This window comes from Bufo bufo, chromosome 9 (genome assembly GCF_905171765.1).
Source record: "Bufo bufo chromosome 9, aBufBuf1.1, whole genome shotgun sequence".
Lineage (NCBI taxonomy): Eukaryota > Metazoa > Chordata > Amphibia > Anura > Bufonidae > Bufo > Bufo bufo.
The window spans coordinates 34,456,629-34,478,248 of record NC_053397.1 but is presented as its reverse complement, the minus strand read 5'-3'; the positions used below and the strand labels follow the sequence as shown (position 1 = coordinate 34,478,248).

The 21,620-nt window shown below is 45.9% G+C and overlaps 1 protein-coding gene and 1 long non-coding RNA gene across 2 annotated transcripts in view; both read right to left on the bottom strand.

Annotated features, from left to right (window-relative positions):
• Positions 1 to 500: 500 nt before the first annotated feature.
• Positions 501 to 12,843, bottom strand: LOC120979110. Its single transcript, XR_005774240.1, has 3 exons — positions 12,802 to 12,843; positions 1,191 to 1,249; positions 501 to 769 (listed from the first exon to the last, which is right to left on the bottom strand). It is a non-coding gene; the product is annotated as an uncharacterized LOC120979110 (long non-coding RNA).
• Positions 12,844 to 14,550: 1,707 nt separating this feature from the next.
• Positions 14,551 to 21,620, bottom strand: part of LOC120979105 (peroxisomal acyl-coenzyme A oxidase 2-like) — a 62,387-nt gene continuing 55,317 nt past the window's right edge. The window contains exon 14 of the mRNA XM_040407647.1: positions 14,551 to 14,656. Within this exon, the coding sequence (XP_040263581.1) occupies positions 14,594 to 14,656 (63 nt within the window). The 3' untranslated portion in view covers positions 14,551 to 14,593. The remainder of the gene's footprint in view (positions 14,657 to 21,620) is intronic.

Genomic DNA, 21,620 nt, shown 5'->3' with positions numbered 1-21,620 from the left:
TACATGCTTTTAATTATATATTCAATAAAACGATATTTTTATAGCTTATTAGCGCTGTGTCTTTTTATAGGTTATTTATCATTTTCTGAGTTAAGCTCTTGTGAGGGGCTTTATCACTGCTTTACGCCATTCCTTATGTAACCTATTTTCGTATTAATTGACTACTGATAGGTGGACCTTGCTAGTCTTTGTTGCCCGCCACACTTGTTGCATATACTGGGGACTTTATGATAGATGCTTTACCCCCTTGTATCCATAGTGCTGTGCTCTAGGTATTCACCTGTATGCTAATTGTGATTCCATGAGATTGTATGAGATACCGGTATTGGCACTTTAGTGCTTTCCACATGTTTGTACATGTGTATTTATGTCATATGTCTTTTAAATTATATTAATAAACTTTGATAATTTGGGTATTTTTGTGGTACCAGCCCTCTTTTGTTGATTTATCTGTCATATTCTTTAACATGACCTGATGATGCCTAATAAGAGCATTGTCCCAGTCACTTTTTAGGTTCACATGTAGAGCTTGGATGCTCAGAGCCAGGAGTAGCAGTGCAAGGATCTCCATCCTCAGGTTTTGGCACTTTCTTGCAATGTGAGGCGTGAATCCAGTTAGGCTTTCCTTCCACCTTTATGGAAGTTGCAGTTTTCAACAGGACTTGGAAGGGACCATCAAATCTGGGCTCAAAGGTTTTCCTCACATGCCTCTTTACCACCACCCAATCTCCAGGCTCAAGACTGTGTGTACCTTCTACTGAGTCAGGATCTGGAATGGAAGCAAACACTTATTTATGAGTGTGATCTAACCTTTCAGTAAGGGCCTTCATGTAACTGACCATACTGTCAGCCTGCAACTGTTGAGGGAAATACAATCCTAGCCTTGGGGCACTGCCAAACAATACCTCCAATGGGGACAACCCTGTCTTCTTGTTTGGTGTGGTTCTTATTGAGTACAAGGCTAGAGGCAAACACTCTGTTCATGGTCTACCTGTTTCCTGCATGGCTTTCTGAATTTTCAGTTTTATTGTCCCGTTCAAGCGTTCGACTGCTTTGTGGGTGGTACACCGTATGGAAGGCTTGGGTAACCCCTAAAGCTTGCATAACCTCTCTTATCACTTCACCTGTAAAGTGGGAGCCTCTGACTCAATAACCTCAGGAACACCATACCTGCATATCAGTTCACTGACCAGTTTCTTTGCGGTGTTCTTTGCATTTGCCTTAGACACGGGATAAGCTTCCGGCCACCCTGAAAAGAGATCAACACACACGCGAGAACCAACTCATATACTCCTACCTTAGGCAGTTGTATATAGTCTATCTGCAGTCTCTGGAATGGGTAAAACGGCCTCGGAGTCTTCACCACTTGACCTGGATTATTCAAAGCACAAATCATGCAACTTTGTACAAACCTGCCATGGTGGAGAACCCTGGAGCGATCCACCTTTTGGCCACAGTGTTGATCATAGGACCTTTTCCCTGGTGCGTCACCCCATGGGCTTCTTGGGCCATCATCTGATACAGGGCTCTGGGTAGGAAGATCTTACCTTGAACTTCCCATAGTCCCTGCTCATTTAGGGTAGCGCCTCTCTTAGTCCAAATTTTCTTTTTCTTCTTCATCTGCTTAAGCAGACAGTTTTACCAAAACCTCCACAGACATCTCCTGAGGCTCAAAGGCATTCACCGGTACAGTCTCAGTGTCTCTGGGCTTGAGGGCGGCTTGTTTAGCAGCTCTGTCAGCCCTGTCGTTTCCTTTTGCTTCATTAGTCACTTGTTTTTGTGTGGGCTTTTACCTTTATGACAGCCACTTCTTCAGGTAACAATAGAGAGTTAATTGGTTCAAATAAAGAGTCTTTGTTCCTAATGGGCTGGCCTGCCGATGTCAAAAAGTCTCTGGCCTGCCAAATTGGTCCATAATCATGTGCAATACCAAAAGCATACCTGGAATCCGTGTAGTTGTTCGCCTTTTTTGTCTTTAGCCATTTTACACGCCTCAGAGTGCCTTCAGCTCTGCCTCCTGTGCTGACAAGTGAGGAGGGAGTGGTTCAGCAAGTACTACCTCATGCTGTGTGACCACCGCATATCCAGTATGGAACCGGCCATCCTCTCCCATAAATCTGCTTCTATCTACAAAATACTCAAAATCAGGGTTATCAAGAGGTTTGTCATGAACATGTGAAAAACCAGAGGTCTCTTGTTGCATCAAATGCTCACAATCATGATCTTCTGTTTCCATTAACTCTGCAAGCAATGGACCTGTACCTTCCTCCCCCATTTCTGAATCTGTGACTGGTAACAAAGTAGCAGGATTCAGAGTTGTGCATCCTTTAAAGGTAATGCTATATGGCATGAAGAGGGAACATTGTAACCTCAGTTGTCTGGCCATAGAAATGTGTTTTGGCTGTACTTGACAGAGTATGCCTTGAATGTCATGTGGTGTTTGTACCACTAGGGGGTAGTCAAGGACAATGTCAGATGCTTTTTCCACCATGAGCTGCACAGCCGCCACAGCTCTGACACATGAAGGAGCTACTCGGGACACAGGATCTAATCTGGCAGAGAAATATGCAACTGGCCTGTGCCTTTCACCATGTTTTTGAGTGAGTACTGCTGTGCTGTGTCCCTGGAGCTCTGAACAAAACTGGTTAAACGGTTGATCATAGTATGGGACTGACAATATTGCCAGTTTCAGAGTGAAAAAGGACTCAATTGCATGTTCCGTCAGACAAAAAGGTTCTGATGACCTGGCTGCATAAGCATGGATGCGTGCCTTATCCAGGGTATGCAGTATGAGACCAGACCCCAAAACATCCTGAGGGGTTTTGGCCCCTGAGGGAGTTTTAGGTCCTTCACCGCTTGTTTTCTCTCCTCAGTAAGAGACAATGTCCCAGAAATGTAACTCTTGACTGTCGGTATTGCAGTTTTTCTCTGGAGACTTTATATCCACTTTATGCAAGAAAGATCAGCAATGGCAGAGGGGCTTCCCTGCAACCTTTCCAAGTTCCTGCGCACAAAAGTAAATCATCAACATATTGCAACAGAACAATGTCATCAGGAATTTGCCATCCAGATAATACTGACTGTAAAGCTTGTGTGTACATGGTAGGTGAATTCTGTGCTCCTTGGGGTAAAACTGTCCATGCATATTGATTACCTTTGAATGTAAATGCAAACGGGTATTTACAGTGTGGGTGTAGGGGAACACTGAAGAACGCATTTGTCAGGTCTATCACAGTGAAGTGTGTAGCAGTTGGTGGTACTTGTGATAACAAGGTGTGTGGGTTTGGTACATTCGGAGTCTGCAGCACCGTGACCTTATTGACCTCCCTAAGATCATGAACCATCGTGTATGTTACTGGTTGTCCCTTTACTGGTTTCTTCTCACCTGGGAACAGGGGTGTATTTGCTTGTGAACTGGTCCTTACTAAGACACCCATTCTCTCATATTGTTTCACTTGTAAGGCTACTGTCTGCTCTTGGGCATGACTCAAGGGGTACTGCTTAACACGGGGTGGTTGGCAACCTGGTTTGAGATGAACCATGAAAGGGGTAACATTAAGTTTCCCAATGTCTAACTTTGTGGATGCCCATAACTTGTCCGGGACTACCTGTAAATTGTAGTGAAAATGGCATCCTATCTCGGGCTCTAGGTACAGGGCCATAACTTGACACAGAACCTCATCCGAGGCTCCTATATCTACCTGTGTGGTACCGTCCTCATTAAAATGAATACGTGCTCCCAGTGCCTGCAAAACATCAGTGCCTAGCAGATTAAAAGGAATATTTTCGGGGTGCGGAGCCTGACCGAGCATGGAGTAAGGTGCACGGCTCAGAGCTCCTGCAAACATCCGTCCGGTTCAGCCTGACCGCAAGTGTATTCTGCCTTTTAAAATATCCCCGCAGACGTACCTGAGGTGCCATTACAGAGGCCCGGCAAGTGCGACTGCTTGCAATGCCTAAGAAAGTTAAAAACACGCCAAAACCGGAGCGGAATCTGCGATCCCAAGATGGCGCCAGTGGGGAGGAGGAGAATGTCGCGCGTATGCTGCAGCACCAGGACATCGCAGCGCGACTGGGGAAATATGCCCATCAGCCCCAGAGAAGCCAGCCAGAGCAATGGGGAGAGGCAGGAGGAGACCAGAATGTTTCAGGGGGTAATGACAGCTCCTCTGACGAAGAGATGCCTTTGCAGGACTCGGATGTGATTCTTAGTCAGCAGGCTGACCCCAGTGCCAGTTGCATCAGATGTAGATCCTACTTTAAAAGATATAATGGCAGCCATAGCAAGCTGCAATTCCACTTTGAAGAATTTAAACCTTCACAGTTTGGCCGCCTCAAGGAGGACATTTCTATCATAAGGCATGATCTTCATAAAGTGGCAGAGCGGACTTCTGAAGTAGAGCGCAGGGTATCTGCATTGGAGGATGGTGCTAAACCGCTGCACAAGGCCGCCAAAGTTGCTGCACATGATATAGCGGCATTATACGCTAAAACGGACGACCTGGAAAATAGGTCGCGACGCAACAACTTGCGACTAACTGGTGTGCCCGAAAAGGCGGAAGGACCTATAACATCTTTTTCCCCGCTACTATTTGTTGGTAACATATGCCTTGTCATCTAATGTGATTTCATTTAATATTTCTCACAAATGTGGATATTCTAAGCCTGTTACATGTATTTGCTGTAATTTCCATGTACACCAGCAGATGGCAGTAATGTTTAGCAAGGTCTTAGGTCAGTTTAGCATATCTAGACTGGAATAGTACATTCCAGTTTAGACCCCCCTCTTTGAGCAGAGTGGGCTCGCCCATGTCCTGCCTCATGGTGAGGAAAGGAAGTTAGAGTTAGTGTGCCAGCCACCTCGGCTAGGGGAAGGCTGTGCTGGTACAGGAGCTCCCAGTTCTAGGGATCCCAACCCAGGATCTTGTCTCGGTTGAGACCAAAGATCTTCATCCCCAGTCTGAGCCCTTCAGCCTCAGCTGGTTGACAAGCAAGCAGCCACCTCCAGATCTCCAGGAAGAACCATTCCCTGTGAGCATAACTGCGAGTACCGTCCAGAGACCAGGAGAAGCCAAATTCCTCCTCAGCTAGTCAGTCCCATACACAGCAGAAGATAGACAGAGCAGAAGATAGATACCTGCCATATTCTCCAGGCACATGATAGGAGCAGAAGAGATATTGATCCCTGCCATACATTGCCAATACCTGCTGGGACCCAGGACTATTGCTGTATCTCATATGGATTAATGCTGCCTCCAGTAAAGACAAGTTGAATTATATTTCAAGTCCTGGATCTCATTCATTGCTACCAAAACCCTCAATTACTCCTACTAGCAACACTCATTTTATTGCAAGTGAGCCAGGATCCAGGAGTCCATTTAAAGATAAAGTCCTTTCCTCCATGTACGCTATTGAGAGAGCGCATCGCGTCCCCACTAGACCTCTGCCACCTGGTCGCCCGCCCAGGCCAATTTTGGCTAAAGTGCTACACTACAGAGATCGGGACACTATACTGAGGCAGTCCAGGGATCATCCGGATCTAGCAATAGACGGGGTCAAAATATCTATTTTTCCGGACTACTCGTCTGAAGTGCAGAAGCAAAGAGCCCGTTTTGTGGAGATTAAGCGACGCCTTCGTGGATTGCAGGTTCAATGCTCCATGTTGTTCCCGGCTAGACTCCGTGTGGTAGCCTTCGGTTCTGCGATGTTCTTCGATGACCCGGATTCGGCTCTGCAATGGCTAGATAAGAACGAACGGCAGCTCCGGAATCAAAACTTGGACACTTGAAGTCTGACTGGCGGCTGCCGTACCTACAACACCCTTCCGTGGGGAATGTCTATTTCCTTGAGCGGTATTTAATCTGGACTTCCCGGACCTGTTGTTCAGGGGGGGGTCCTCTCACAGGAGCGTGAGTAACCGCTGTTACATGTACTCTGGGGCGAGACTATATCTCGCTGCGTTTTGAACTTAAGTTTGCTTTTGGCAACGTTGGGCTGGTTCTTTTTAAAATAGCCCTGTATTGTTGGAGTATTAATGTCCTTTCAGTATGCTTTACTGGTTGGGAAGGGGGGGATTGGGTGGGGAGGGAGGGAACTTTCCGGTGTTGTTTTAAGAATGCAGGTAATAATTCAATGCAATAGAGGTCGGCTACGCGGAAGCGCCGGTTGCGGCTATTATAGTTCTGTGACCTACTATGACAGCTACAACCAGGGTGATTAGCTGGAATGTGCGAGAATGGCGGAGGTGAACAAGAGAAACAGTATATTTTAGTACCTATTCAGGCACCAACCAGATGTCTGCCGTTTACAAGAGACGCATATGGTTCAATCTAGACTGCATATGATTAAAAAAATGTTGGATGGGTTACTCGGTGCACTCTGTCTTCTCCGCACATTCTAGAGGTGTCAGCTTCCTGGTTCATGAGAGGGTCCGCTTTGAGTGTTTGAAGGAACTAGTAGATCCGGAGGGCAGGTTTGTGGGCGTACATTGTGCTCTTCATGGAATCAGAATGGTGCTGGTGAGCATTTATATACCTCAGTGCCTTTGAGGTCGGTACTGGAGTTTGTGGCGGAATTCTCCGATTTACCATGCCTCCTCATAGGTGATTTTAATAATGTACTACATGAATCCACAATAAGGTGTCGGCGGGAGGTGATGCTGGGGCTGAAACCGCTTTTAGCAGATTGCTAACGGAAGTAGGTCTCTTAGACGTCTGGAGGGAAACTCATCCGGGGGGTGCGGATGTACTCTTGCTGCTCATCCACATACACGTCCCTGTCTAGGATAGGCTTAGTGAACTCCCGTATGTACTCGCTTGTGACTAAATCAGTATATTTGCCTAGGACTCTGTCGGACCACTCACCACTGTGTATTGATCTGGCACTGACTGGCAACCCAGTATTGGGGAGAAGGGTGTGGCGCCTTAATGCATTCTGGCTGACATTGATGGGAGACATGGAGGAGGTGGTGACCGCCATGACTGAATACTTTGAGGTAAACCGGAACACGGCCTCCATTCACTCAGTCTGGGAAGCCTCCAAGGCGTATCTGAGGGGGATTTTGATTAAAATCGGTCAGTAAAATAAAATCTAAATCTAGAGAGATGGACGCTCGGATGCATAAGGACATACAGGTAGTGGAGGCCGCCTTCACCCAGACCCCGACTACAGAAAATGGTGTGCGGTTACGGGAGGCGCAGGAAGCGTTGAGATGTCACCTTCTACAGGCAGCAATCCTTTGAGGAAGGTGAAAAGGTGGGGTCATATGCCATCAGTGGTTTCAAGGGAGCAACAGGCCACGGCGTGTATCACGGGCTTAGTGGATTCAGGGGGGCAATTTAGGCATGACTCTGGTAGCAGATTAGAGATTTTAGCTAATTTTTATTCCTCTCTCTATGAATCGAAGACATCCTGTTCTGAGGAGGATATAATGACGTTTTTGAGTGAGACTGAACTCCGGAGGCCCGCTCTTTGCTAGATGCCCCTTTGAAATTGGAGGAGCTTGAAGAGGCAGTACGAATGATGGCGAACGATAAGGCACCATGGTTAGATGGGCTGCCTGTTGAGATCTATAAGAGATGCTCTGGGGTTTTGTTACCGGATCTACTGAAGGTATTCAAATATTCCCTGGAGGTTGGTTACTTACCGGCTTCAATGCAAGAGGCCCTGATAGTGGTTTTGCCTAAGGCTGGAAAAGACCCGAAGTTGCCGGACTCCTATAGGCCTATATCCTTGTTATCCACGGATGTTAAGATACTGGCAAAGGCCTTGGCCGCACGCTTGTCCAAAGTAATATTGTCTGTGGTTCACCCTGATCAGATGGGGTTTATGCCTCAGAAGTCAACCGCTATCAATATTCGCAGGGTTTTTGCTAGCTTGCAGTTTGCTTCGGACAATGTGGGGGACAGGGCCATTTTCTCCTAAGATGCGGCCAAGGTTTTTGATAGTGTAGAGTGGCAATTCTTATGGACTACCCTCCGGTACATGGGTTTTGGGGATACCTTTATTGCGTGGGTTAAAGTACTGTATTCTATCCCGAAGGCCAGTGTAAGAGCGAATGGAGGGGTGTCCAAGCAATTTAATCTATATCGGGGCACCCGACAGAGCTGCCCTTTATCGCCCTTGTTGTTCGCATTGGCGATAGAACCGCTGGCCGCGGCGGTACGTAAGTCCGCCCAGATCCAAGGGTTTCAGTATGGCACTTTACAAAATATGGTAGCCATGTACGCTGATGATACCCTATTGTTTTTGGGGGACACATCTTCGTCATTGGTGGCTGTGATGTCCCTTATCGACAGATTTGGGCGATTGTCTGGTCTGACGATTAACTGGCATAAATCGGCACTGATGCTTGTGGATGGTCAACCAATATCAGGGGCGGTATCTGATAATAATGTCCCGTGTGTAGAGGTATTTAAGTATCTGGGGATTAATGTCTCCCCTAGGATTACTTTGAGAGGTTGAATCTTATTCCACTGCTAGATAAACAACGAAATAAGTGCAAAGCCTAGTGTAAACTGTTCCTTTCTGTGGTGGGCAGGGCTAACCTTATTAAAATGATACTGATGCCACAGCTTCTATATATTCTACATAACGCCCCAATATGGCTGTCTGCAGATAAATTTGGTAGAATTAACTCCATGTTTAGGTAATTAAACTCGAAACGCTAAACATTACAAAACGGAAGGGGGATTGGCGATTCCCAACCCGTGGGTATATTACTTGGCGGCCCAAAGTCAACATTTTAAGGGGTGGTTAGACTCGGAGCTCTCGGATGTGACCAGTCGGATATTATTGTCACACCTGCGGGCTACTGATATCATGTTATTGTTGGAAGGGGTAGAGGCGAAAAACGAGGTGGTCAGATCTTCCCTTGCATCGTACAATGTACTTGGTATGGAACTCGGTCAACCGCTTGAGGGGGGTTGCTAAGATATGTGAATATACTCCACTATGGGGTAACCCAGTTCTATCTGAATTTACGCTGCTGAACGGTTTTGAGGAATGGAAGGAGAGAGGGGTCTGGCGGCTTGGTCATCTGCTAGAAAGTGGAGTCTTTAGAACTTTCTCTAGCTTTCAGGAGAAATTTGGTATTTCCAGGCGCAAATTCTATCAATACCTCCAATCACGTCATGCCTATATGGCCACGACCCAGAAGTGCAATGTGTTTTCTCAGAGGGATGCTGGTTTACACCATGTTGTGACGGGAGTGATATCTGTCACGTATAAATGGTTGCTGGATAAATATCTGGAGGCGCATCCGATGTCTAGAATGCAGAAATGGGTTCAGGATGTAGGTAATATCTTTCCAGAACAATGGACGGATATATTGGAGGCAGTGCCCAGATCATCCTTGATTGAGGGTGGAAAGCTCTCGCAATTGTTTATTATACACAGAGTTTACAAAATGCCAATCTTTTTACAGAAAATTGGGGTCAGACTTGATGCTAAATGTCCTAGATGTGCTGAGGAATATGTTATGGCGCTGTTCGGCATTGACTATGTATTGGGGGAAGATCATTACTGCTGTTCAATCAGCCTATTCAGTATGTATTCCACTCGATCCCATAGTCTGCATTTTGGGGTATATTTCTGAGCTTGCGCTTGATCAATCACTTAAAGTGGCTGTGGGCCGCTTGCTTTATGTTGCCCGGAAACTGATTGCTCAGCATTGGATACAGGCCAGCCCTCCTACGTTTGGTGAATTTCGACGTAAACATCATGCTTGGTTATGAAAAGGCTGTTTTTCAGAAAAGGGGGTGTCCTCTTAAATATGAAAAGCTGTGGGAACCGTGGCTGGCGTATGAGTATCGTTTTAGACAGTCGGAGTAGATGTAAACAACACCGGAAAGAGAGGGGGGGGGGGGTGGAATTTTGCAGATTGGTAGATGGGATGGTTTCAGATCATTGTCTTTATTTATGTATGGATGCACATATACTCTGTACCTCCGTTTACCCCAGTATGTCATTTCAATTGTAACACTGTATATTGCATTTTTGCTTGTTATATGGTGTAATTGCACTGATCGTATAAATATTAATAAAAAAGATCTGATTAAAAAAAAAAAAGGAATATTTTCTTTGACCAACAACTGTGTTACCACCGTGCTGTCTTTGATCTTCAACTTTATAGGCAATGTTTCTGGAACATAGACTACTTCCCCCGTGAAACCAGACGCGGGTACACGCTGTGCACTTATCTGCCATGGTTTAACATAATCCGGATTTAGCACTGTTTTGGCGGCCCCCGTGTCTACCAGAAAGGGAATTTGTTGATTCCCCACCTGAACCGGTATTTGACATCCTGCTTTTGCTGTACTTATGGCAGATAAGGACACAGGGTTGCCGGCCTCCTATTGTGAACCCATAGAGGCAGGGGTGCGCACAGGTCCCCGAGTCTGAGGATCCTGGTCCTGTTGAGGCTGTTGGGGAGGGGAATGACAGTTTCTCCGAATATGTCCTGGTTTTCCACAATTGTAACATTTAAAATCATTCCTCCTCTGTCTCCCTTGCTGACCAGACCATTGTGTCTGTTGGCCCTGGACCATGTTTATCTTTGAGGGCTTGGAACTAGACATGTCCAGCTCCAGACCTTTAGCAGCAGCAACTATTTGAGGTAATGGTGTTACCCTCCACTCTGGTTTGCAGGCTATTAATTTTGCCTGCATAGCAGGTCTCAGTCCTTCCATGAAGGCAGATGTCAACAGTTTCTGTCCCATTGGTCCTGTCATGTCGTGTCCCATCACATGTCTGTCCACACAGTCTGTACTCTGGATTCAAATGACACCACGTCCTCCTTGGTCTCCTGTACTACATCCTTCAGGCTCCGTGCACTTCTTTTGTCCTTGCCCATTTCCCAAAAATTCTACAGTATTCTGTCCCTAAGACCCCAGCCTTCTCCCAGTCACCCCATGCTAAATTTTGCTCATTCTTCACCCGCTCATTAAACAACTGCTCCTTAAGGGGGCTGTAAGAAGACTCTCCCATTTTTAAAGCCATTAAATCATTTAAAGCGAACCTGTCACCATGATTTTGCGCATAGAGCTGGGGACATGGGCTGCTAGATGGCCACTAGCACATCTGCAATACCCAGGTCCCACAGCTCTCTGCGCTTTTATTGTGTTAAAAAAACGTTTTGAGTGATATGCAAATTACCTGATATGAGTCCTGTGTCCGGAGATGAGTCAAGCGTCAAGGAGCCCAGCACCGCCCTGCGTCCTCCGAATCTCCTCCTTGCCGGCTGACGTCACAGAGCTGGAGCGCCGAAATCTCGCGATGCGCGAGCTAGCGCATGCGTAGTTCATTCCCTGTGCTGATGCCAGCACAGGGAATGAACAGGATGCTGACACTGCGCAGATTTCGGCGCTCCAGCTCTGTGACGTCAGCCGGCAAGGAGGAGATTCGGAGGACGCGGGGCGGTGCTGGGCTCCTTGACGCTTGACTCATCTCCGGATACAGGACTCATATCAGGTAATTTGCATATCACTCAAAACGTTTTTTTAACACAATAAAAGCGCAGAGAGCTGTGGGACCTGGGTACTGCAGATGTGCTAGTGGCCATCTAGCAGCCCATGTCCCCAGCTCTATGCGCAAAATCATGGTGACAGGTTCGCTTTAAGTCAGACCATGTCGCTCTGTAAGTGACTTGAATCTGCTGTAACATACGGTGGGCGAGCATTGGTCTTGTCAGTGGGTCAGGAACCCTACCCAGAAGCCCCATTTGGTCTTTAGGACATCATGGTGCGTATGTTACTATATGCTGCTGGGCCTACTGGGGTTGGGCAGGTGGTCCCTGAGGAGCCCGATTGTCCCCATCGTCGGCCAGAGGTGGAGGCTGTGGGACAAAACGTGTTCTCAGAGTTACTGGAAACAGTCCTGCAGAATGTTGTCTATGTCTTGGTGCTCCACAGACCCTACACACGTCAGTCCAGTCAGGATTTTGAGTTTCACATACTTGGCATGTCCAACCGGCCAGTCCCTCAACCATCATCGGATAAGCCGGTGGTGGAGCGGGAGGGGCAGAGGAAAAACCATGCTCCCCCCTTTTTCCCTTGAGGATTGGACTTGGTATCGTAATACAGATTACCTCTAATATGTCTGCACACCCAGTGCTGATTCTCCACATGATTTGCGACTTTACACCAAGCATTCACTATCTCCTCACATGCATGATCCTTTATCCACCCTCCATTTAACTCCCTAAACTTCTGCCATGTTATAGGGTTTAAATTTCCATACTTCATCCCAGCCTTTTCTAACACTTTCTCTGTCTTTTTCTTATCTTGTTTACCTTCTATATCTTCTATCACTTCCTTAGCCAGTTTGCAGCCCTCAGGGATTGCATGGGAGTTTCCCCATTTTACTTTCCAATCCCTTAACCTTAATTATCTCCAGATGTCTGTATTTTCTATTCCCTGCTTGTCCCTTCCTCGTGGTGCTTTCCCACTAGACTGCCTTCCTCTAGTGTACACTACGTAGGACAGCAGAATACCAACCCCTACCTGCTTTCAGCAGCGCCTTAAGGGGTTCCAGGGCTCCTGATTGCCCTGTGCTGCATTCACTGTGATTCTATACAAAATCCAGAGGACTACAAAGACATATATCACGATACCAAGTGCAAACCCAAAGGTGTTCCAAAAAACAATATTATCCATACCCAGCGATCATAGGAATGACGTGGTTGGGGTTCTTACCTCTCAAATATGGCTCGACCTTAAGTAGACCTTTTATATTTCCCCACAGTTCTGATCCCAGGCAGAAAGGCAGAGGAGACAGATAGATTTGTAAGAATAAGCTTCTTACCTTAACAGCGCTGTTTTTAGATCATCTATGCGTCCTGGTCCTTCTCCTTAAATCGGTCGGAGTTGTTGGGAGGAGTCCACTGGTCGAGCCCCACGTTGATGGCACCAAGAATTGTTAGTGCAAAACCCCTACTTCTATGATCTGCTGGGGTCCAAATCAGGTAAAGGTACGAGTACTCGGAAGAGATAAATGACACAGGCTCAAGGTTGCATCAGAATGATCTCTCATCTTTATTGGGCGGATACAAAATATTTATACCCATTTTCTAGAACTCAAGCCAACACAAATATCGTCATTTACGTAAGCATCACGTGATTAATAATAATAATCACTTCTTTTTGATGTTTGCAAATCAAGCACATTTAATAAAAAAATAAAAAAAACTCTTATCTTTGAGTTGTTCATCCTTGAGAAGTATCTAGAACCAGTTGTATTCCCCCAGAACATCAGACACGCATAGTTCTGAGAACTAACAAGTAATTAACTTTGTTTGTCTCAAGTACACACGGCTCAGCAATTCTCCATTCTGACCTAAAATAAACCAGCAAAGTAAAATGGATTCCAGGATAATAATGAAGGTGCAATCCCTCACACGGTGCGAAAAGAAGGGGTTGGGGGATAAACAAGGAAGAGTCAGTTTACTGAACATAAGCCGGCCTGAAAAGAAGTGTTTTTAAGGCACGTTTAAAGCAAAGAAAGTTGAGCATCAACCTGATTGTCCGGGACAATTCATTCCAGAGAGCAGGTACAGCTTGAGAAAAGTCTTGAAGACCAGACAGAGGTTTGAATTATGGAGGATGTTAGTCTTACATCATTGGGAGAATAAGGAGCACGAGAAGGGTGGTAGATGGACATCAGAGAGGAGGAGATGTAAGGAGGTGCAGCACTGTGGGGAGCTTTGTGGGTGAGAAGTTTTGGCCGTTTCCACAATGAGAAAAGGGCGGATTCTGAAGATGTTCTTGAGGAGCAGATGACAAGTGATTGACTATGGGAAGCAAAGGAAATATCACACATAACCCCAAGACAGTAGGCATGCTGCCCAGGAGTTACGATTGTGCCACAGACTGAAACTGAATTATTAGGTTTAGGCCTCATGCACTCCGCAAATTGCAGATCCGCAAAATACAGATACCATCTTTGTTGCATCCGCATTTTTTGCAGCCAAGTATAAGACATGTTCTATCCTTTTGTGGAATGGACCTACAGATGTGGAAGGCACACGATCGTTCATTTGCCTTCTGCATCCATATGTCCGTTCTGCAAAAATATAGAATATGTCCACAAAATGCGGACCATGGACCCAGTGAAGTCAGCGGGTCTGCAAAAAAAAGGTGCAGATGGCACATTGAAAGAATCAACGATTTGCAGACCACAAAATGGATACGGTTGTGAGCATGAGGCCTTAGGTAGGGGAAAGACAAGAAGTTCAGTTTCTAGGAGACTGTTTCAGCTACAGAGAGGACAGAGGAGATTTAGAGAAGAAAGAAGCAACTAGCTGCCGCTTCTCCACTCTTCACATGCACCATTTCTGGTCAATCTCTTGTCTAGCTGACATCGTGATCTTCTGTACAAGTTTACATTAACAGTTCAGATTAAATGTCTTTTCTTCCAGACATTGGTTGACGGCAGCCGAGATGAGGCCTCAGACATAGTTTCGCTCTACCACCAATTCCTTCAGATTCTTCTCAGTGACTAAAAAAAATTATAAAAACCATCCCTGAGGTGTGAAAACAGAAAAAGAACATGTTATAATCACATAATGTGGCATCTGGGTCTTGTGGGAATGTCCTCTTCATAATTTGGATTGATTGCTTTGCAGGTGAGGCTTCAGGTAAGTCTCAAACACTGGAGTCACCTGCAAGAGAATTAGAAAGGGGTATATTATCCACACCACAGATTTTGTATTGAGCAATACTCAGGAAATGCAACTAAATTTAGATTGTATTTAATCACAGGAGACCACTCTATCCTATATTCTCTTTGAGGTCGTCACGAGTCCCTGAGGCCTCTGCCTTATTGTTGGATTAAACGTTATAGAGCCGGTGATACGTGCATATTTTTTAGGCCTCATGCACACGACCGTTGTTTTGGTCCGCATCCGTGCTGCAGTTTTTGCGTCTTGGATGCGGACCCATTCACTTCAAAGGGGGCGCAAAATATGCGGACGGCACTCCGTGTGCTGTCTGCATCCGTTGCTCCGTTCCGTGGTTCGCAAAAAAAACAAACCTGTCCTATTCTTGTCCGTTTTGCAGACAAGAATAGGCAGTTATATTAATGGCTGTCCGTGCCATTCCGCAAATTGCGGAACGCACAACGGTCGTGTGCATGTAGCCTTCGTATAGTGTGAATAGGAGCTTTTGGACTTGATCCTGGTTTCTCCGTGCTCGGCTTCATCCATGCAGTTAGGTGCCTGACTACATTTATATATCATTTTTTGAATGTCCCACCAAGCAGAGGACAAGCATGTAAAACAGTAAGACCTTATGCACATGGCAGAGCCCCCATAACATGCTCTATCAGATGCCATTCTCTTGGGGGAGAATAGCTCCCTCCCTAACATGGGATCTGAGCATACAAAAAAAAAATTTGATGCATACTGAGGCTTCCTATGGTCATGTTTCCCACAACCACTGCTGATCCAGGCTGCTGTATGTGGCATGACCTCTTCAGATCTGCACAATGATTACTGGATCACTCCTGTTTCCCCTAAGACAGGGATGCCCAAACTGCGGCCCTCCGGCTGTTGCAAAACTACAGTTCCCAGCATGCCAGCACAGCCTACAGCTATTAGGACATGCTGGGAACGGTAGTTTTGCAACAGCTGGAGGGCCGCAGGTTGAACATCCCTGCCCTAAGACATCTCTGCTTTAGCTAAAAAAATGCAGTCTTGACTTCCGGTTCCGGCGCGCGCATGTGAGGGTGAGGAAGACCGGAGCTCCGATACCCAAAGCCCGTAAATCGAGCCACAAGACCCTTCGGGGGGTAATTTTATCCTCCTCTGACCTCCGCAAGAGATACAGGAAAGGTGGATGGAGAAATTCCTGAAAAAAGACGGCATAACGAACACGCCAGCGCGTCTCTCTCAGGGTGAAGAGCGCCAGCCGCGAGGCAAGATGGCGGCGGCAGAGAAAACAGACTCACCCAATCGGCGGCACAGCCATCTGCTAAGTGCTCAGAGACGGAACCAGGGGGAACAGAGGTCAGTCTAACCCCAGACCAAGATATCACTATCTCTTGCCGAACCATGGCGATTGAAGTGGCGAAATTATTAGCGCCAGACATTAAATCTACGCTGGAAGCCACGGTCTCGGCAGCACTCCAGATTCAAACGGAGGTGTCCCAGCACTCCACTCAGATAACGGAGTTGGAGCAAAGAGTAGCTCTGATGGAAGAAGAGTTAGAGCAAACCCAAATAAGGGTGCGAGAGGTGCCGTCAAATAACCAGGCACTTAAGATAAGCTAGAGGATCTGGAAAATCGATCCAGAAGAAATAATCTTCGAGTGGTGGGATTACCGGAGGATATCCCGCCATCACAGCTGCCCCAAATCTTTGCAGTGGAACTCCCTCAAGCCCTGGGGCTCCAGGGCAAATACAGTCGAGAGAGCTCATAGATTGGGACCAGTTAGGCCAGTGATGGCGAACCTATGGCACGGGTGCCAGAGGCGGCACTCAAGAGCCCTCTCCGTGGGCACCCGCACTCTGAAAAAAGTCTGTGTTGTACCAATATGCCTTAGACTTTCCCTGCCATTCATCAGCGCAGGGCGCGCTATGAACAGCACACGCAGGACACTGAATGTAGGCAGGCTTTAATAGCTAAATGATAAAGTACATGGAATATATACTATATTGAACTATAGTATTCAGGTTAAATTGCAGTGTTGGCACTTTACGATAAATAAGTGGGTTTTGGGTTGCAGTTTGGGCACTCTGCCTCTAAAAGGTTCGACATCACTGAGCTAGGCCCTCAGACACAGAATGGTGCCGTCCGAGGCCAAGGCCGGCCATTGCGAAATATTTAAATTATGCCGCCAAGGAGGCGATTCTGAAAAAGTACAAAGGAGCTCAACACCCGCTCATGTTGCGGGGTTCGAAAGTGTTCCTCTTCAGTGATTACTCGGTGGAGGTTACAAAACGCAGAAGAGCTTTCTCGCAAATTTGTTCCACTCTGGTCAAGAAAAAAGTCAAGTTTGCTTTGCTGTTCCCTGCCACGTTGAGGGTTTTCCGCCAAGATGGCTGCATTGATACCTACCTCACTCCAAAAGAGGCTATGGGGACACTGGAGGAAAACATGGAAGCGGAACCAAGCCAGGGGAGAGAAAGAAGAATGTCAGAGTCTATGCACCGTCGCAAAAAAGAGAGATTTACGGACTCCCAATACCGCAAGAGATCCCCGGCATTCATGGAAGCCATGGATGACTCCCAAGGATGAAGGATTGAGGTCCGGAGGACTTTTGTTTACTAAGGTTGTCTGTCCGACGGCTGATAGACTATCCTGGACAACTTCCTTGTGATGGAAGATCACATTATCAGGTTTCACTGGGTTTGTTATACATAGAGGTTGGGGAGAGGGAGGGATCGAATCAGCAGTGAGGTGGTAGAAAATTTAGGAGAGAAAAGATGAAGGTATAAAACGAAAATATGAAACGAAAATAACTAAAAAAATTGATGCCCAACATCATTGCTGATTCTGAATGGAGGGAAATTAAGCGGTTTGCCATGGAAATTATATGCAAAAGAGTTGCAGAGGGCTTTGGGGGTAGGAGATTTACCTAGAATTTTATTGTTTTGACAAGTTATTGGAATAGGGCACGGAATTACGATAGTTGCGAACGATGCGTGAAAAAAAGAGGAGGAGTCAATACTATGAGATGGATATTATTCATGGACGTTTGTTATGTTCACTGTTGGGAAAGGGAAGGGGGGGGGCGGCCTTAAGTTGGGAAATGTTCTTGTTGTTGCTCATTGCTGACATGCACTCTCTTTTCAGGGATAGACAGTCTGGATCTTCTCCAGGTGTGTCTCCAGAGATAGCTCTGAATCTGGTGCCTATATGAGAATCGTGACATGGAATGTAAAAGGTCTGCGTTCACAGACCAAACGAAATATGGTACTTTGACACCTTAAAAAGCTGAAGGCAGATGTGGCCCTGCTACAGGAGACACACCTGGAGGAACAAGACTTCTGGAGAATGCGCAAACAGTGGGTAGGACAGGTATTCGGTTCGCCGTCAGTAGGTAGAAAAGCAGGGGTAATGATACTCTTTCATAAAAATCTTCAGTACACCCTAAAGGGTAGTGAAGCGGACAGGGAAGGAAGAAGGCTAAAAGCGGAGCTCAATTTGGGGGGTAGGCAACTGCTCCTGTATAATGTATATTCCCCTAATTTGGCCCAAGCAAGCTTTTACCAGGCCCTAGAAAACTGTTTTACAAAACAAGGGGCCCCCTATGATAGTAGCAGGTGACTTTAATAGGGTAAGAAACAGTATAGAAGACAGAAAACAGACGGGTCGAAGTAAACTCGTGCAAAATCCGGAAGGATCCCATACGCTTACTCCGTTGCTGGAAACTACAGACTTGGTTGATATATGGAGGCGGTATCACCCGACTGATAGGAGTACTCCCACTACTCTTACTCTCAGCAATCTTGGTCAAGAATAGATTATATAAAATGGTATCACCGGACTTAGTTCCGAGAGTACATAATGCTGAACTAGCAGATATACTGATATCGGATCATGCTCCACTCTGGATTGAGTTGGCAGAAACTCTCCCAAGGGGTATAGATCAAGTTTGGAGAATGCCAAAGCACCTGTTGACAGATGAAGATTTTATTGATAGATTGAGGGGATGGTGGTGGGAATACTCTCAAGATAAATGAATCTCATAGGCAAAACCCTGAGCTGTTCTGGGAAACCGCTAAAGCGGTCTTGAGGGGGCGTATAATGTCGTACACAATAGGGAAGAGCAGGGAAATACAGAAGAAATATGAACAGGCCATACGGCAAGTCCGACTAGCATACACAAGATATCTTAACGACCCATCAGACAGAAATGAGGTGCAATGGGTCACCGCCAAACATAATTATGATTATTTTCAGTAAGGGAAAGTTAGATGGTTTGCTGACTGTAGACAGGCCGCTCTTTTCAAGCACGGTAACAAAGCGGGCAAATTGCTCGCGAATCTTACACGCCCACATACCCGGCGTTTGCAAATATATCCCCTAAGAGACGAGAAGGGGGTCCTTCACTCCCACCCTAGAAAATTGTTAGAAATAATGAAGAATTACTTCACATATATGTACTCCCAGGAGACCAATGACCAACAGAAAGCAAAGTGCAACTCCCAACACTGTCAGCGGAAGCGTTAGAGAGTCTTAAAGAGATAACGGAGGGAGATACAGCAGACTATCAAAACCCTACAAAATGGGAAATCGCCGGGCCCTGATGGGTTCCCGGCAGAATTTTATAAGGCCCTGGGACCTGAAATCGTGTCTAGGTTGACCGCCCTGTTTAACGGTGTGATCCAGGGGGGAGGATACCCCCTTCCAGTAATATAGCCTATATTAAGTTGATCCCAAAAGCAGGGAAAGATTTAACAAGTCCGGGATCATTTAGGCCAATCTCTTTGATCAATCAAGATCTTAAGTTGGCATCTAAGATACTGGCCAATAGATTGGCGTCACTTATGCCAGATCTGATTGGGGAACACCAGGTGGGATTTATCAAAGGCCGCTCTGCAGTAACAAATATCAGGAAAGTACTGGCAGTGCAAGACAGTCTGCAGGGTAGAAGATCTAATGTTACACAGGCCCTCCTGGCAATCGATGCCGAAAAGGCATTCGATAATGTCAGCTGGCAGTGGCTAAATGATGCGTTGATGCGATGGCTCCGAGAGGTGCCTTTCGGAACCATCTGGCAGCATTATATGCAGACCCTCAAGCGAGGATACACATTCCAGGTTTTTTGTCTGATACCATTTGGCTTTACAGGGGAACAAGGCAGGGGTGTCCTTTGTCGCCCTTATTATTCGATCTAGCTCTGGAACCACTGGCCTTGTACCTTTTAAAGTCCAATGCATATGAAGGGATTAAGGTGGGAAAATAAATACTGAAGCTCACATGCTTTGCAGATGACCTGTTGATTTACATGAGCTCGCCGAGCCTACATCTGAAAGCTATCCTTGAAATATTCCATAATTACAGCGGAGTAACAGGATATAAAATAAATGTGTCTAAAAGTCAGCTATTATTTTTGGGAGACAAGAATATACCATCCGTATCCCAAATTGGGGTAGAGGTACGTAGAGATTATATCACGTATCTAGGGATTAAAATAGGCAGAACAGCGTCCTCGATTTACTCCTTAAACTACCCACCGCTTCTTAATAAGATAATCAAAGAACTGGATAAATGGAGAGACCTACCATTGTCTCTGATGGGAAGAGCATGCCTAATAAAAATGATCAGCTTTCCTAAAATGCTGTACCCGTTACAGACAATCCCCTTGCTTCTTAAACATGTTGATGTCAGGAAATGTCAGCATTCGTGGCCTTCCTTTGGAATAGGAAAAGACCTCGCATAGCCTACAAGAAGCTTTGTTTAATGAAATGGGAGGGAGGCCTAAATATGCCTGACATTAGGTTATATAACCTGGCGGCCTTATTCCGCCATGTAAGGGATTGGGTTTGGAACACTAATTATTTTTCGGCGGGTAGAGTTGAGCAAGAATTGGCGCAACCATGGGATTTAGCAGCCCTTATACACACACCTGGCTTAAAGATCTTCCAGGCGAAGTTAAACAGTCCATTCTTCTCAGGGACACCATAATGGCATGGAGAGCGATCAGGAAATTGTACAAGCTCCCGATCTATTTGTCACCCCAGATGCCCCTGTGGTCTCTCCCTGCCTTCCCGCAGGGAAGAGAGAATAAGATGTATAAAAAAAAAAAAAAAATGGAGGGAGAAAAGCATACACACGCTAAGTGACATAATAATAGGCCCAGATCATAAACTGATGTCATGGGAGCAATTAGTGAACAAATACCAACTTAATGCTTCACATCCATTACCATTCTATCAGCTTTCTGCTTATTGCAAGGCCCAATCGACGTCCATGGGGGAAGCGGATAGGCCGACCTGGTTTGCAGCTCTTCTAGGGAGAGGTGGGGATATGACTTCACTTGCTGACTTATATAGACGTATCCGAGATAGGAGTTTTATAGGCTTAACGAAAAATGTGTTTGCACATTGGGAAAAAGACATCAAGGTTACAGATCTAGCCCTCAAAATGAGAAGGTTTGGAATATATTAGAAAGGCAGTCCAAAGTGAACCGTGGCGAGAATCGCAATTAAGAATCCTGCATAAAGCAACCTATGCTTTTAACCTTTCCTATTCCAATGCCCCGGCTCACTATCTTAGGGAGTGCCCTAAATGCTCACAACCAAAAGCAGATCTCTTGCATGGTTTATGGAGTTGCCCACATATCAAACCATTGTGGAACAAAATAATTCTCTTTATTAGAGAGGTTTGGGAGGTAGAGGTAAAGGCAAAGGCAGAACCCCAGCAATGTATATTTCAATATATCCCGGTGGGACAAGATGACTCCCAGGGGAAAGGGGTTGTGGAACCAGGGATACATATTGTCCTCGTGGCAGTAAAAAAAAAAAAAAAAAAAAAAAAAAAAGTCTATTGCGTCACTGGCTGACTAGTACATATCCTACAAAAGATGAAGTTGTAGGTCTGGTAAAAAGGATACTTTATTTGGAGAGGCTGGAAGCGGGTAAAAGTAAGGAGAAGACAGTGGGAAAATTCATAAAAAAG